The 15586-nt window shown below is 47.2% G+C and overlaps 1 protein-coding gene across 1 annotated transcript; it reads right to left on the bottom strand.

The window, feature by feature from the left end:
• Nucleotides 1–229: 229 nt before the first annotated feature.
• KLF6 (KLF transcription factor 6) lies at nucleotides 230–8994 on the bottom strand. Its single transcript, XM_020881712.2, has 4 exons — nucleotides 8635–8994; nucleotides 5241–5817; nucleotides 3721–3844; nucleotides 230–3266 (listed from the first exon to the last, which is right to left on the bottom strand). Exons 1-4 carry the CDS (start codon nucleotides 8836–8838, stop codon nucleotides 3215–3217), a joined length of 957 nt encoding a protein of 318 aa, XP_020737371.1. The 5' UTR covers nucleotides 8839–8994; the 3' UTR covers nucleotides 230–3214.
• Between the last annotated feature and the right edge of the window lie 6592 nt (nucleotides 8995–15586).

The raw sequence follows: 15586 nt of genomic DNA, 5'->3' as shown, positions 1-15586 counted from the left end.
CCTGCTGGCCAGGCCCTGGAGGAGAACCCAGTGCGCATCAGGGGACCAACCCCAGGCTCCTATTTCCACCTTTGCTGCCAGGACGGTGAGTGGGAGGGAGACAGGCAAGTGGCTGCTGGGGTTGCATAAGGAAGATTTCCCAAGGAGGAGCCCAGTGATTAATCTGGCAGGAATTTGTTTCAACACTCCCTCCCTCCTCCCCCCTACACAAAAACAGCCAGACTCAAGATGCTGATAAGAATTCTTTTATGTTATTCCAATAAAAAATACATTCATACAGAAATATAACAATCTTGCAAAAAACAATTTCAAATAAAATCTTGTAAAACAAAATTTTACAAAAATCTTACAAAGATTTTTTTTAGATAACAGGGTGCTTCAAAAAAAAAGAAAGAAATTTCACTAATAGAAATTTTTTTTTTAATGTCAAGCAAAAAGTTTCTGCTTGATTGAGGCTCAGTTATCACCTGAACAGAATTGTAATTCTTTATATACTTGCTTATTATGAAAATTACAGGCATTGACATACATGGCACCCAGCCCCACCCAATCAAACCACTCCACGGTGTTTCATAAGTGAGACAAGCCAGTGCAAGTTTTTTATTTTTTGTCTTTTGTTTACCTTCTTGCTTAATGGAACTGTTATGGCTAAGCACACAGCAGGGCCAAAAAAGGAGTTTTTTTCCAAAATCCAGCAAATGAAGTGTCTGGATTTGGAACTGCCAAAAGAAAAAAGTGCATTTTCCCCCTCAGCAAAATGATTTCTTTAGGTAAGTGTATCCATCAGCCCAGATTAGAAAAAAAAAAACAAAAACAACCAGTTATATGAGCTTTTACTGTTGCTCATTTTCAGGAAGATCAAACAAAATACCAGCCCAGCCAGACTCATGTGTATATATATGTATATATATATATATAAATATATATAAAGAGAAGATCCACACCCTCGACCAGCAGCTGCATGGAGGATCAGCTGTCCATGCTGCGGTATGCCAATTCGGGGAAATTACTTGTTGGAATAACTGGAACAATCTATGTGCTGGAAAAAAAAATAGCTTCATCTGCATAAAAAATGCTCTCAAAAAGAATCTCTGTGATTAGCTTACTTTTAGGTTAGATCTTCAATAAGGCTGACATTCGAAATCAAAACCTTAGTGTGTCTGAGACCAAACAACCAGTGGGCTAGTATTCCGTTCATGGCAGTTCTGAATGGCCAAGGGACCCTATCCCAGACCTGCCAATTACTATGAGTGACTTGGCAGTCTGGAAGAGATTTGATGCCAAGGGCCTGTGGCAAATTGTTAAATGAAAGATAAAGCCTTTATAAAAGTTATAGTTTTCATTTTACCTCCTTTATGGCCATTTTGAAATAGGTCTTCACAGGCTGTGGAATTTTCTAGCTATACATTCTAATTTCTCCTTAAAAAAATATTTATATATTATTCATATATATGTATATATATATACACACACACATACACATACTATACACACAAATGTACATACACAAGAATTTCGCCCACTTTTTAAAAAAGTAATATACCTTCTGTGTTACCAACAGATAGCTAGATAGATACGCGAGAAACTTGTGCCTTTTAAGCAAATACATTGTTTTTTAATACTTCTGTATCTTTAATACGTGTGAAAATGTTACATATTAAACACAGCCGGTGTATGATCTGTACAAGTGTTGTGCAAAGTCTATACTGAAGTCTCACCCTCATGGTGGCAGAAATGGTCTGATTTTCCAATTATCATGTGTTTCCCACTTGAACACTGACAGTCAAGTTGTCTAAGCTATTGAGTAAATACTGACTTGTTTGGGGGGTTTTCATCTATTTGACTTTGTGAAGTAGGACCTTAAAGAGATTTTTTTTTTTCTGTATTAAATATTGATACAGTACAAAGCCAGGTGAAAAAAGAGCCTTAATAAAGCATGCATCACCCATTCCCCTGTATGAGACCCCCACAGGAGGGGCCACTTGCGTAAGGCACCATTATTAAGATCTACAGTGCATTAACAGCTAGAAAACCAGAAATGAGTCCTCAAGGCATAAATAAGAGAAACTTAGCTGCATGAGAAAACAGTTTCTAAGCTTTAGTGGTTTTATCCACCCAACTGAGAAAAATTTTAGGTTCTGAGTCTAGTGGGACATTAGACCAGCGATTCCCAGCCTTGGTGTCCCAGACACCCAACTCGTGCCCAATGTCTCCCAAGGGCATCTTGAAATTCTCAAAAAAGGTAATACAAATTCGGAACCACTGACAAAATAGTCCTACACTGCACAATGCCTCTCTAGAAGGGGAGTGTTACGAATAAATCCAAGGAGCGGGAGTCGGGGCGGGGGGGAAGCATCACATATTGCCAGGCCCAGATGGCTAGGGGGTCACCTGATTCGACCAATCGTTATCTTAGCTGCTCAGTGAACTTGGAACCAAAACGGTAGTCCTGATTTAAAAATGGAAAAGCAGATAATTCCCCAGACCATGCATTACTTTTGTCTTAGAAGGAAAAGTTATCCACGTGTTATGTTTGTAGGTACACAGCGTATACAACAGGTAACAAATGAACTCTGTCGCAGCAAGCAGCGCCAGCTACTCACTTCACACAGCTGAACCGAACATCGAACGCTCCCGTCACACACCGGGGGGAGAAAGGGCTCTCCCCACCAACATCCACTCGTCAGTTGGGGTCCTGACTGCCCACGCCTGCCCTCTGCATCTTCCCTTCTTCTTGTCTTTTTTTTTTTCTCTCCTCTAAGGCGCAGACACCCCCTCAGGAAATGACGGATGGTCATCTCGTCTCACGGAACATGCCTCACACACAGAACATTCAAACTCTGTTTTTTTTTTTTTTCTGTCTCTTGCAGTCTCGCCAGGGAAAGGACGTGCCTTGTCACCCAGTCCGTAGGAGACCCTCCACATACAGCCCACCCACCACTAACATTCTCAGTGCACATGCTCACGGCAAAGGCTTAGGGACCACTCAGAGGACAGGTAACCAGTGGCGAGCCGGGGCCACCCAGACACCACACACCCCGGGTGCCCTGCCGCTTCGGACGTGACTGTTCTCGCCCTCGAAAGACCTTCCCAGTAGGTCCTGGAGGCGACCAGGCAGGGTGCAAAATGGCTTTGGCTGGAACACACACCCTCCTTCCGCGGCCGTCTCAGCCTGGAAGCCTTTTTAGCCCGCAGGAGTTGCCGCTCTGCCCCCTCAGAGGTGTCTCTTCATGTGCAGGGCCAGGTGGTCGGACCTGGAGAAACACCTGTGGAGAGAATCGGGATCCCAGACATCAGTTCTCCTGCCCTGCCCGTCACAGGCCTCTGCCCCGAGCTCCCCAACCTCAGCCTCTCCCCACGACGCTGAGTCACCCTATCCTCATCTGGGGCAGGAAATTCCAACCGACAGAAGTATCTACATCAAACAGGCCACCAGTAAGTTCCTGGGAATGTCACTGGACTTCACTACCCGGCCTTCAAATCTGAAAACCGATCAAGGGTCGCTCCTCTGAAGTATGAACGAAATCACTCTATTCTCAGGCATTCAAGTATCTGGGGCTTCCTAACCTGGACAACTGGCAAACAAGAGCCTTTTTAAAAAAGTCCTGGGCTGAAAAGAGAAAATGCCACTGCAGGCCCAGAAGATGGCTGCCTACTGCGGGGTGATGGCATGCCTGCTCCCGGGGTTGGCACCCCCGCCCCTGTGGTTCATGCACGTACCTGTCACAGTGAGAACATTTAAAAGGCTTGGCACCAGTGTGCTTTCTGAAGTGTCTGGTTAACTCATCGCTTCTTGCAAAACGCCACTCACACCCTTCCCATGAGCATCTGTAAGGCTTTTCTCCTGGGAAGAAAGCACAGGACAGGCACGCCATGACTTCACTGAGCAGTGAGGGAGGGGCCCCGAGACCCCAACACACGGCCGGAAAGTCCCCTCAGGAGCAGGCTAGGGGGGTCACTGCCCTCAGGAACTCAGAACACACACCCGTTAGGGCTACGAGCCAGCCCTCCCGAGGTACCAGGCAGGGGCTCTTTTCTAACCTAGCCTGGGGACTCCCACTGCTGGGGGACGGACCCAGGCTTGGCAGGGCCGCATGACCGTGACCAGAGCCAACATGGAAGAATGACAATTACTCAGACCAGAGAAATACTTCCGAGGTGATGTGTCAGGCCACTGGACCCACAGCCTTGGCCAGGGCCGGGTTTTTACTGCTTTCTCCATGGAAACGGTTTCTCTCAAGCACTTATTTTGTTCCTTACTCACTTCCCCGTGGAATGAGGCTCTGTAGTTTCCTCCGGGAAACTACATTTCTCTAAAACCGAGGTCATGAGTTTCTGGGAAGCCCCATTCCAAAGCTTTCAAAGCACTTTCTAAAGGACCAGCAAGACACCAGTTGACTTCATCCCTTGGCCATTTTACAAATAGGATTTCACTAAAGGTGCTACCTGAGAAATTAAAAACAAAAAAAATTCCCACAGCTAGTCCTGAGCAGGCTGCGGGTACCATCAGGAGCCAGTCCAGGGCACCCAGGTCCTGATTCCAGCTCTGCCTTGAGCTGCTTTGGGGATCCCCGTCTCCTCTCATTACTAGCAGCATGGGATTCTGTGTGACGTGACCCTCAAGACCCCTCCCAGTTCTAAGATGTCTGTGACATTCCAGCAGTTATCCTAGGCTGTCATACTAACTTGAAGCGGAACTATTCTCCAGACTGTGATATTTCACTAGGAAGTTATCTTCATTTTAAAAACTGGCATCGGAAAACAAAGGCAGCATGACATGCAGAGAAATATTTACTAGGTACCCACCGACCATACCACTTCGCAGTTGATAGGGCCAGCTAAGACGACCCCCAATGGTGGCCAGGCCACCCCCTCCCAACCCTCGAACTTCATGTCCACAAGTCAGAGGCAACTCCACATAACATGATGCATGGACACTGTTGACTGGGCACAGTGGGGCCTCTGTAACCCAGGTGGTTGGGAGTGGGCAGGGGACTGGGTGTAGACAAAGAATGTGATTTACCTCTTGTGTGTTTAATCAGAAAGCGATAAACCATTCATCGGGCACACAAGTCCAGTCTTTCAGCGCCTACTCTGTCCTCCCCAGAGACCCAACTCTTTCCGGGGGGGGAAGAAAGGAGGTGAGGATGTGTCTGCTCCGACAGCCTCCTGCCCAGCCCCCTCCCAGGGCGGGTGAAATTCAGCAGCGCCCCACCGCCCAGGTCGCAGGAGGGACTGACCTGTGTGGGTGCGCTGGTGTGCTTTCAAGTGGGAGCTTTTGGTGTAAACTTTCCTGCAGCCATTAAAGTGGCAGCGATGCACCCGCCTGCGGCCGTCGGGGGAGGCGTCCCCGCTGCCCTTGTCGCCCGGCTTCCCTGAGGTCCCGCCCCGCGCTTTCCCGGGGGGGTGCAGCTCGCCAGGCACACAGCCCCACAGGTGCGAGGGCTCCCTGCTCAGTTCTGGGGAGGACGGAGGCGTGGAGGTGACCGAGGAGCTCAGATTCCCCGAGTTGACCAAGACTTCGCTGATGGGGTCGGAGGTAAACTTGGTGGTGGGCGAGAGCTCCTCGGAGCTGTCGGAGGACTCGCTGCTTACATCCGAATTCAGGCTGTTGGTCTCTAGGTTGTAGCTGAAGCCGGGGCTGTGGAGCACGTCCTCGGGCGGGCCAGAGGAGGACACCTTCAGGTCCGCATCCTCCTTTTTCTCCCGAGCCAGGATGATTTTGGTCCACAGATCTTCCTGGCTGTCGAATTTGATCTCGGAGGCTGACACGTAGCAGGGCTCGCTCTGCAGGTAACGTTCCAACTCCAGGCAGGTCTGTGCGAAAGAATCACAGGGAGGCACGTGATTGTCACCACACCGAAAACGGAACCGAAAGCACAATTCCAAAAGAAAAAAAAACATGCAGGAGCCAAGGGCAGATCAACTGTGGTCTTGCCACTATAGGACTCCGTGTCTGTAGCAGAGCGAAAGGAGAGCTATCTCTAAGAACGGGACACGTTCAGAAGGAAAACCAGGGCGAAGCCTCTCCCCGCTTCCCTGAGGTGGACCACAATGGCCACAAATGGCTGATGGCCACGGAGGAGCTAGTTTCTGTTAAGAGTTACAGTGTTGACGTTTCTAATGAGTTTCTGTTAGCCACACAAAGGACACCAGCCTCCGACACCCCCACCCCCACCCCCACCCGACAGGTTTAACCAGATTATCTGACAGCCTCCAGAACCCTGTGCATGAAGGACACCCAGGCAGCCTGCTTCTGTGGGCCTGTTGCACACAGCACGGTGAGCTCTGACATGGCCATGTGTCCCCTCTGGAGAACCGCTGACAGCACAGGCCGCGCCCAGCGGAGGCGGACGCAGCCAGGGGGACGTCTAGGGTCAGGAACATCAACCGAGCTGCCCAGAAGCTACCCGTTTCCTGTGGAGGAGCCCAGACCTTAGTAGGCTTTCAAAGAATGCCATTCCCAAGTGCAGGGCCATGTGCGCACACAACTTAAATGACTTCCACAGTGGTCAGAGGAAAACAACAACAGGAGTGGAGAAATGGTTCCAGAATGGCCATCTGCTTTTGTAAAGGATGCGGGAGGGGAAATTCCTTTCCCGGCCCTGCTGGGAGTCCCACAATGGACGAGAACTTTATCTGCTGGCCAAGAGTACAACTGTATGAGTCATCACTCTATTTCTTTCACGCAATGCCAAAGGAGACTTCCTTTTGAAATTCTGACCAGCGGCCAAAAAAGGACCCGGTTCAAATATACATGCAGTGTGTCATGGACAGAGTGCCCCCCCCCAGCCCCACAACCAACCTTTCCAGAAGCTACAACTGCCGAGACACCAGCATCCCCTCTCCCCACCATCTCAAACTTTCTAGCCACTGGAAAAGAAAAACGGTAGGAAACATTTTAGGATTATATTATGTCTGCCTTATCTTCACTAGGATCAACTGCCTACATGTCCATATAAGGTTGTCTATACAACTGCAAGTCTACAGATTTACATTGCTACAGCAAACGCCGCTCTTTTTTAAGCAAATCATTTTCAGGGCTAGCCAAGCCCACCCAAAGGGCTCAGGCTTGCTTATTTAGCAAGGTGCCCGCTATCAGAATATATCCTTCCCCCCTCCCCCGCCCCCCAGACTCTTTACATCGCAAGCAGGAGCAAGCAGAGGGGGAAAAAACAATCACTGTTTTCTTGTTACCCCTAAAATTAGACGTCTAGGTTACAAAGCACCCTCCAGCGTTCTGAGGAGAGACTGGCAAGATATTTTATGGATGTTCCAAAGAAAAAGGAAAGCATGTTTACTGAGACCTTGTTAAACTTTAATAATCTGGCTAATTTAAAATCCCCATTATGCCAAGAAGCACTGGGGACCAGAACGAAGCTCTCGGGGAGAGTTTAAAAGCCTCTGAAGGCAACCCAGAGCTCAGCCTGGCTTGTGGTCCAAATCCCAAATGTCCAAGGAAACTACTTAGATCGATTTCAATCACATCCTAGGAAGCTTCTTTAGAAGGAAAAGCTGGGAGGGGAGAGGAAAGGGAGGGCTGTGAACAATGAGGCAGGCATGTGAAGGTTGTTCCACTTTGCATTTCATCCCCCTTAAAAGCCTTCTAAGCTTTGAAACCCACAGAATATATGCGATCTGCTAATTCACTTTGTGACAAAAAGCAAACAGCCTAGTAGGGCAGAGACAACCCCAAACCCTCCTTCTATCTTTTAAAGACAATGGGACAAGTGTCACAATCTCTCTCCCTTCAGGCAATCCTAACGCAGGAGAAGAGGGAAAAATTAAGTTTTTTAAATGTCCAATGCCCCAAATTCCAATTCCACTAAAAAAAAGCCGGAAACAGACTCCTCTTCCCAAACTGAGACTAGAAGCAATTCGGACAGGCTCATTGTCATATGACTGATAAGTCACTGGTTGTGCAAACATTGGTTTTTTTTTTTTCCTTTTTTTGCCCTGGTCAACAAAAGAAGCAGGTAAGAAAAACAAGGCAGATGGAGGCAAATCTTAATTAAGGATTCCAAAGGTAAAGAAACTGAAAATGGCCTGGTAGAGAAAAGGAGCTTGTGGGTGTTTCACTGGTGAAATTCTTAAGTAAAAAAGAAAGAAAGAAAAACCTTTATGTACAAACACCAAAAAAGCAAACCGAAAACAAAATCCCTTAAAAAAAAAAAAAAAGAAAAAATAGCCTTGGCAGTCCATGCAGGTTCATATGACCAGGTCCAGCTGTGGAGAGCCTGGAGCTGGAACAAGCACCAAACTTCTGCCAAGGGCTGGGGCCGAGATCAGGCCGCGGAGCTCGGTCTCTGCTCGGGAAGACGGTTCAGCAGCCCCAGAAAACGGCAAGAACACGGGGAGCGCCCGACGCCGCTGCGCCCCACTCAGATGACAACTCCGCTCCACGCTCTGAAAGGCCCCTTTAAAGTGTCTTCCGCGCCGGAGGCACAAGTACGTTTTAACAGTAATTATTTTAATTTTTAAAAAAAATTTTACCGAAACCATAAAAAAAAGAAAGAAAAAGAAGAAGAAAATGAAAAGGAACTGCACCTCCAAGCACACACCGTCTTGCGGGTGCATGCACGCACTCCCTGCTCGGCGCACCGGGGCACCTGGCCCACGAAAATCCCTATTTACCTGTTGCCAATATTCCTCCAGGGAGGGCAGCGCCGAGAAGTAACCAGTCTCGTGCACAATCTGGAGTTCCTGGAAGATGCTGCACATTGGGAGCACATCCATGTCGGGTTGGAAGAGACCGTCCCCGCTGCTGTAAAAACAGGGAGGCGTGCGGTCTGCAGTCGGGAGCGCGGCGGCCGTGCCTGCAGGGCCGGGGAAGTTCATGCAAACTCAAGTGCGCAGCGATTAGGCGCCGCGGGTTCGGGTCCTGGCCGGAGCCCGGAGACGCGCTCGCGAGCCCGCACAATATTTGCAAACACCGGACTGACTGCAAACGTAACCCCTGCAAAACTTCCCTATTCAAAGCTCCGCTGCCAGCCTCCCCTCCTCCCCGCCCAGCTCCCCCCACCGCCGCCTCCCCACGTGACTCGCCCGCGCCCGCCCCGCGCACCGCCCAATCACGCCGCTCCCGGTCCGGGGACTGCGCGCCGATGATGTCAGCTCCGGCCAATCGCAGGAGGCGGCTCACCGCGGCCCCGCCTGGCGTGACCGAGCCTCTCCATCACCGCCCTCGCCATTGGCGGAATTCGAACTTCGGCCGGTTCTGATTGGGAGGCGGTTTCGCAGGCTATTTTTAGCAGGGTATATAAGGCGCGGGCCGCCTCGCGCCGGAGGAGTCGGAGCTGGGAGGTGCGCGGCCGAGAGCTGCGTGAGCCGCGGCCGGCCGGGCCGAGGGGACCCGGTGTCCCTGCCCTTCCCGTCCCGGTCCCAGCCCCGGTCTTCCCGTCCTCGTCCCCTCAGCCCTGGTCCACGTCTGTCGGGCCGATCGTCCGGGCCCGGCCCCGGCCCCGGTATCCCCGTCGTCCCGTCCCAGTCCTTGTCCCCTCAACCCTGGTCCACGTCCGTCGGGTCGGTCGCCCGGGCCCTGGTCTCCTGACCCTCTGCCGAGCTGCGGGGGCGCGGCTGGGTCCCCTCTGTCCCTCCCTCCGACCTCAGGCTGGCCGGCCGTTCTCTGGCCCCCTCCGTCCTTCCACCCTCTCGGTGCCCCCTCTTGCCCCAGCTGTGGATTCCCATCTCCATCCCCGTCTGTCCCCCTCTTTCCCCCCTCCTTTCCGCTCCGTTATCCCTCTGTACCTGCCCCGTTTCCATCTGCACCCCCACCTCGTTGTGTCCCCCTCCCTCCGCGTTCTATCCCCCTCTGTCTCCAGGTGGCACCTGTGACCCCGGGGTGGGAAACTGACCAGCCCCCACAGGTGTGCTGAGGGACAAGGAGGGCCCTAGTCGCTGGCCTGTGTTGTATATGAATCTGAGTTTCCCCCTTCAGCCTCCCTCACAAGGACAGGGCACTTACTGGGGGACAACGGCTGTGCCACATCGTCACCCCTCTGCATGCCTAACCTGCAGGAGCAGAGTGGCTTGTAAGACCCGAGTTGGATCTCCTGGCTCTTGAGGGGGTTATGTGTACTCTTGATTCTACCGGAACACATTTTTATTTTAAAAAAGAGGGCATCTTGTTGGGGCGGGGGTGGGGGGTGGGGGTATAAATAGAGGGAGCCTATAACCAATCTTAGTAGGGTCCCCCATCCACACCAGCTGTGTATATTTTATAAACCCAGGGTCTGATCCCAAACCTAGAGAGTCCCAGCCATTGTGTTTTAACTAAGCTCTCCAGGTGAATCAGTTGCCACTGAAGTCTGGGAAATGGGGGTTCTAGACATTGTCCTTATACTTGTTGCCTACCATATAGACATTGTCATTGTCGCCTACCACAGAGCAGTCCTCATTCCAAGACCCATTTGGAGACCCTCACGAAGATTAGCAACTAGACTTGTCCCTAGTGAGTGTGAAAGCAATTCAAGTTATGTTGAAGCTGACATTTAATGTGTGTGTGTGTGTTTTTGCTATATAAATTATCTCCTGAAATATACCATAATGTTCATTTTCTAGCAAAATGCCAAGACCAGGAAGAATATACCTTTTAAAATTCAAAATGGAAAACTGTATTATAGCTACTACCTCCATTTTTATTTCAAAATAGAATTTAATGAGACATCTTTTAAAGTTCTTTTTTTTTAAATGAAATATGTAAAAGACTTTTGAGAGGATTTTGTATGTTAGATTTTAGCAGACTTGAGTTTGCCTATGACCCTGTAAGATTCTAGACAGGGACCTTTGTCAATCAAAAGTTAGGAAAGGATATTATCTTATTGTATGTATTGTATTAAAAAGTCTGTAAGGGTGATTCATGGTGAGCTGATTACAATGATCACTGGCTTCTGTTGAGTGTTATTTTATCCTGGAAACAGTGTCATGACTGGCCCTCCATAGAGGAGACATGGATTGGGACTGGCTTGCCTTGAACCAGCTTCAGGTTGTGCCCACCTAGTTGTGCCCACCAGTTGCCTAGCAGCTGGTTATATTTGGGACGTGGGTCTGAGAGTGAGCTTATATCAGGGAGTGGGTTTTCTCAGTAATTGGTGGCAATGGTCCAGGGAAGCAAGAATCCAGTAAATATGTAAGGGAAACAGCATCCTGAACTGTAAGGAGGAGAGTTAGGTGAAGGGAGAGAGACACTGTCTAATGTAAGGTGCCATGATAACTCTCTGTGCAGTGCATGTGGGTGTCATGATTACAGTATTCTTATTCACCTTTTGGACAATTTTTATTTTGCTTTCCTGTAATATTTTATATTTTATTGAAGTATAGCTGATTTAAAACATAAATTTCAGGTGTACTACATAGTGATTCACAATTTTTCAGGATTATACTCCATTTATAGTCATTATGATGTATTGACTATATTTCCTATGTTGTACACTATATCCTTGTAGCTTATTTTTTATACATAATAGTTGGTACTTCTTAATCTCCTACCCCTATCTTACCCCTCCCTCCATCCTTCTCCCCACTGGTAACTGATGAGTTTGTTCTCATCATCTGTGAGTCAGTTTCTGTTATATTCATTCGTTTGTTTTACTGTTTTGAGATTCCATATGTAAGTCATAATATACTTATTTATTTTTCTCATCTGACTTACTTCACTGGGCATAATATACTCCAGGTTCATCGATGTTGTTGGCAAATTTTCATTCCTTTTTATGGCTGAGTAGTATTCCAGTGTGTGTGTGTGTGTGTGTGTGTGTGTGTGTGTGTGTTCCTACCTTGGCTATTGTAAATAATGCTGCTATAAATGTTGGGGTGCATAAACCTTTTCAAATTAGTGTTTTCATTTTTTTCATATATATGCCCAGAAGTAGAATTGCTGGATCATATGATAGTCCTATGTTTTGTTTCTTGAGCAACTTCCATTTTGTTTTCCATAGTGGCTGCATCAAGTTACAGTCCCACTGACCATGTCAGAGTGTTCCCTTTTGTCTCCACCCTGACCAACATTTATTGTTTGTGAATTTTTTTAGATTGAAGTATAGTTGATTTACAGCCTTGTGTTTTAGGTGTACAGCACAGGGATATAATTATGTGTGTGTGTGTGTGTGTGTGTGTGTGTATATATATTCCTTTTCAGATTCTGTTTCCTTACAGGTTATTACAAAATACTGAGTATATTTCCCTGTGCTCTATACTAAGTCCTTACTAGTTACCTGTTTTATATACAGTAGTGTTTGTGGACTTTGTAATGATAGCCATTCTAACCAGGGTGTGCTTAGTCTCTCAGTTGTGTCTGACTCTTTGAGACCCCATGGACTGCAACCTGCCAGGCTCCTCTGTCCATGGGATTCTCCAGGTAAGAATACTGGAGTGGGTTGCCATGTCCTCCTCCAAGGGATCTTCCCAACCCAGGGATGGAACCCAGGTCTCCTGCATTGCAGGCAGATTCTTGACCATCTGAGCCACCAGGGAAGCCCCCTAACCAGGGTGAGGTGATCTCTTATTGAGGTTTTGATCTGTATTTCCCTGGCGATTAGTGATGTTGAGCATCTCTTCATGGTAATTATTTATTGTTTTTAATGCATTTCTCCCTCTACTTTCCTGTAGAATGTAAGTTTGTCATTGTCTTGTACGTGCACTTCTCAGTGCCTAGATTATATAGTTTATTTTAAAGTCAGCCGAATTGGACACAATACAGATACACTCAAAATGGTCATTTTCAGAGGGGAAGAAAAGGTGTAGAAACAGAATACATAGGTTGAATTTCAAAGAGAATAACCGTCATGACTTCCCTCTGTATCCATTAGCCCTATAGCACATGCTACTCACGTCCTATGGACTGGCTAGGTATTTGGGATTCATACCGTTCACAGAGCAGGCAAAACTCCCTGAGACAGGACGAGACAGGAGATGCACAGGGAGGTCATTATCTTGAAGCAATGGCGTTACCACTCCTGGTGCACATGACCTCTTGGTGGGAAGTAATGTCAGCTTCCTACATGAAAAAGGGTATTCATGGGATCTAAGCAATACTACAGCTGATTTTTTTAAAAAAACAAGGAAGAATCATAGAAGGTGAAAGTCATTCAGAGGGTGGAAGCATGGCACCGTATGAAAGATGAACTGTAGACTCTAGTTATGCTAGGTGTGCAGCCTTGATCATGTCCTTTAAATGGAGATAAAAATTAGTTTGGTAGAATTGAAGATTATGCATCACAGTCCCTGGTTTGTGGCAGAGAGTGGTCATTCAGTAAGCTGAAGTCAGTCAGCATTCAGACATTCATCCATTCGTGAATTCAGCACCCGTCCATCTTCACCTGCTGTGTGCGGCTGTTCTTCAGCGAGTGCTGAGACTCTGAGATTCCATACACGTGGTGGCTGCCGCCTCCGCTCTTTAACAGGCCAAAGAAAATGAGGATTTTATAGATGGTCTGGCTTTTTATTTTTATTGAGGGGAAGAAGCAACATGGAAAACATAGATGTACAACATCTTTTTTAGAGAACATAAAAAAATAGGCAGAATATTTGAACAGATACTTCACAAGAAATATATATAAATGGTTAGTAAATACATGAGAATGTGTTTGACATTGTTCATCATTGGGAAAATGTGAAATACAGCCCACTGAAATAACTACAGTTAAGAAGCTCTGAGACCTGGAGAGTTGGTGGGAAGGTATGACCAGCAACCAGAACTTTGCTACAATTTGGTGAGGATGTAAAATGCTACAACTACTTGTGTAAATGGTCTGGCTCTTTTTTAAAGTTCAACATACACGTATTCTGTGACTCAGCTCTTCCGTCTTCCATGCGTTTAAGCAGAAGCTGTGAAAGAATGTGTTCACAAAGAGATTTGTACAAGATCGTTCATAGCAGTTTATCCTTAATAGTCAAATGCTGGATGCTGCCCGGATGTCCATCACAGGAGATGTGGTATTCTTGTCCAGTGTGGTACTGCTTGTCAGCAAACAGAGCAAACTGCTGCACGTGTGCCAATGCCAACACATCTCAGGAATGTTAGAATGAGTGAAAGAAGCCTTATACAGATGAATACCTATTGCAAGATTCAGGTTACATGAAGTTCTAGAACAGGTAAAATTGATGTTTGCTTGCTTCTGGCCAGGACTGGAGTTTGATTGGGAAGGGGCCTGAGGAAACTCTCTTGGTGATGAGTGATGGGTCATGGGTCATGGTCATGGTGATGGGTTTGTTCTGTGTTTGGATGGAGGTGCGGGTTATGCAGATGATTGCACTTGTCACTACTGATCCATATTTAACTTTCTGTAAATTTCACATGCACATATACACACACATGCACACAAAGAACCATAAACAAATTTGAACTAGTTAATGATGGGGAAGTTGCAGAGGGGAAGTGTGCTAAGGTATGCAGTCTTCTTGGAATAGAGAAAGACAGAGACAGAAAGGATGTTGATTTAAAGCATCTAGTGAGTCAGAATATAAAATTCATATTTGTCTATCATGTATTAGTTTAGTATAGATTAGTTTAGTAGTATGGATGTTTGTACTTAGTTTAGTAAGTGCAAACATGGTGCCTTGAAACAACTGAAATTTATTCTTTCCTGGTCTGGAGCCACGAATCTAAACGAAGGTGCTGGCAGGGCCCAGTCCCTCTGGGTGCTCTGACAGAGGGTCCTCCCGCTCTTCCAGCTGCTGGTAGCTCCCAGCTTCCTTGGTTTGTGGCCTCATCCCTCTCATCTCACCTCCCTAGTACACGGCCTCTTCCTCTTCTGTCTCAGATATCCCTCTCTCGTCTCTTCCAAAAACACGTGTCATTGGATTTAGGGCCCACCTCCATAATCCGGGATGATCTCATTTCAGGAAACATAATTTAACTACATCTGCAAAGCCCCATTTTCCAAATAAGATCATGCTAATAGGTTCCAGGGTCTTAATGTGATTATCTTCTGGGAGGTCTTTTTTTGTGTGTGCAGTCCATACAACAATATAAATTAATTTGTATTAAATAGTATTTAGTAATAGAATAATGGAATATGATGGATTCCACCTAGTTTCCTAGATTGTCAACACTAAACATTTTTGGATAGTAAAGAATATGTTACTTAAATTTTTAGAATTTTTTAACATAATATGGTCACTTTTAGAGCTTAATCTGGGTCCCTGGTAAGACAGGAAGGACTCTGCCTACAATGCAGAAGACCTGGGTTCAATCCCTGGGTCAGGAAGATCCCCTGGAGAAGGGCATGGCAACCCACTCCAGTATTCTTGCCTGGAGAATCCCATGGACAGAGGAGCCTGGCAGGCTGCAGTCCATGGGGTCACAAAGAGTCGGACAGGACTGAGTGACTACACACATACACACAGAGCTTAATCCTTTTGTTCTAAAAAATAAAAGCTAGTATCCATCAGCCCTTTCAGGCACAAGTCTCAGGGTTCCCATAAAAACCTGATAGACATGGGGGCCACCCATGTTGAGGGTGGTGTATCCAGCATGCAGAGCTGGTCTATATTGAAAGCAGAGGAAAACAGAATTTCTGGCCAGTGGATGAGGGATTTGGAATAAGGCCCCCTTCCTTCCAGCATTTCAGAATAAAGTCATCAGCCT

This window comes from Odocoileus virginianus, chromosome 9 (assembly GCF_023699985.2).
Source record: "Odocoileus virginianus isolate 20LAN1187 ecotype Illinois chromosome 9, Ovbor_1.2, whole genome shotgun sequence".
NCBI lineage: Eukaryota > Metazoa > Chordata > Mammalia > Artiodactyla > Cervidae > Odocoileus > Odocoileus virginianus.
The sequence above is the reverse complement of the archived record's forward strand: the minus strand, read 5'-3'. Positions and strand labels throughout refer to the sequence as shown.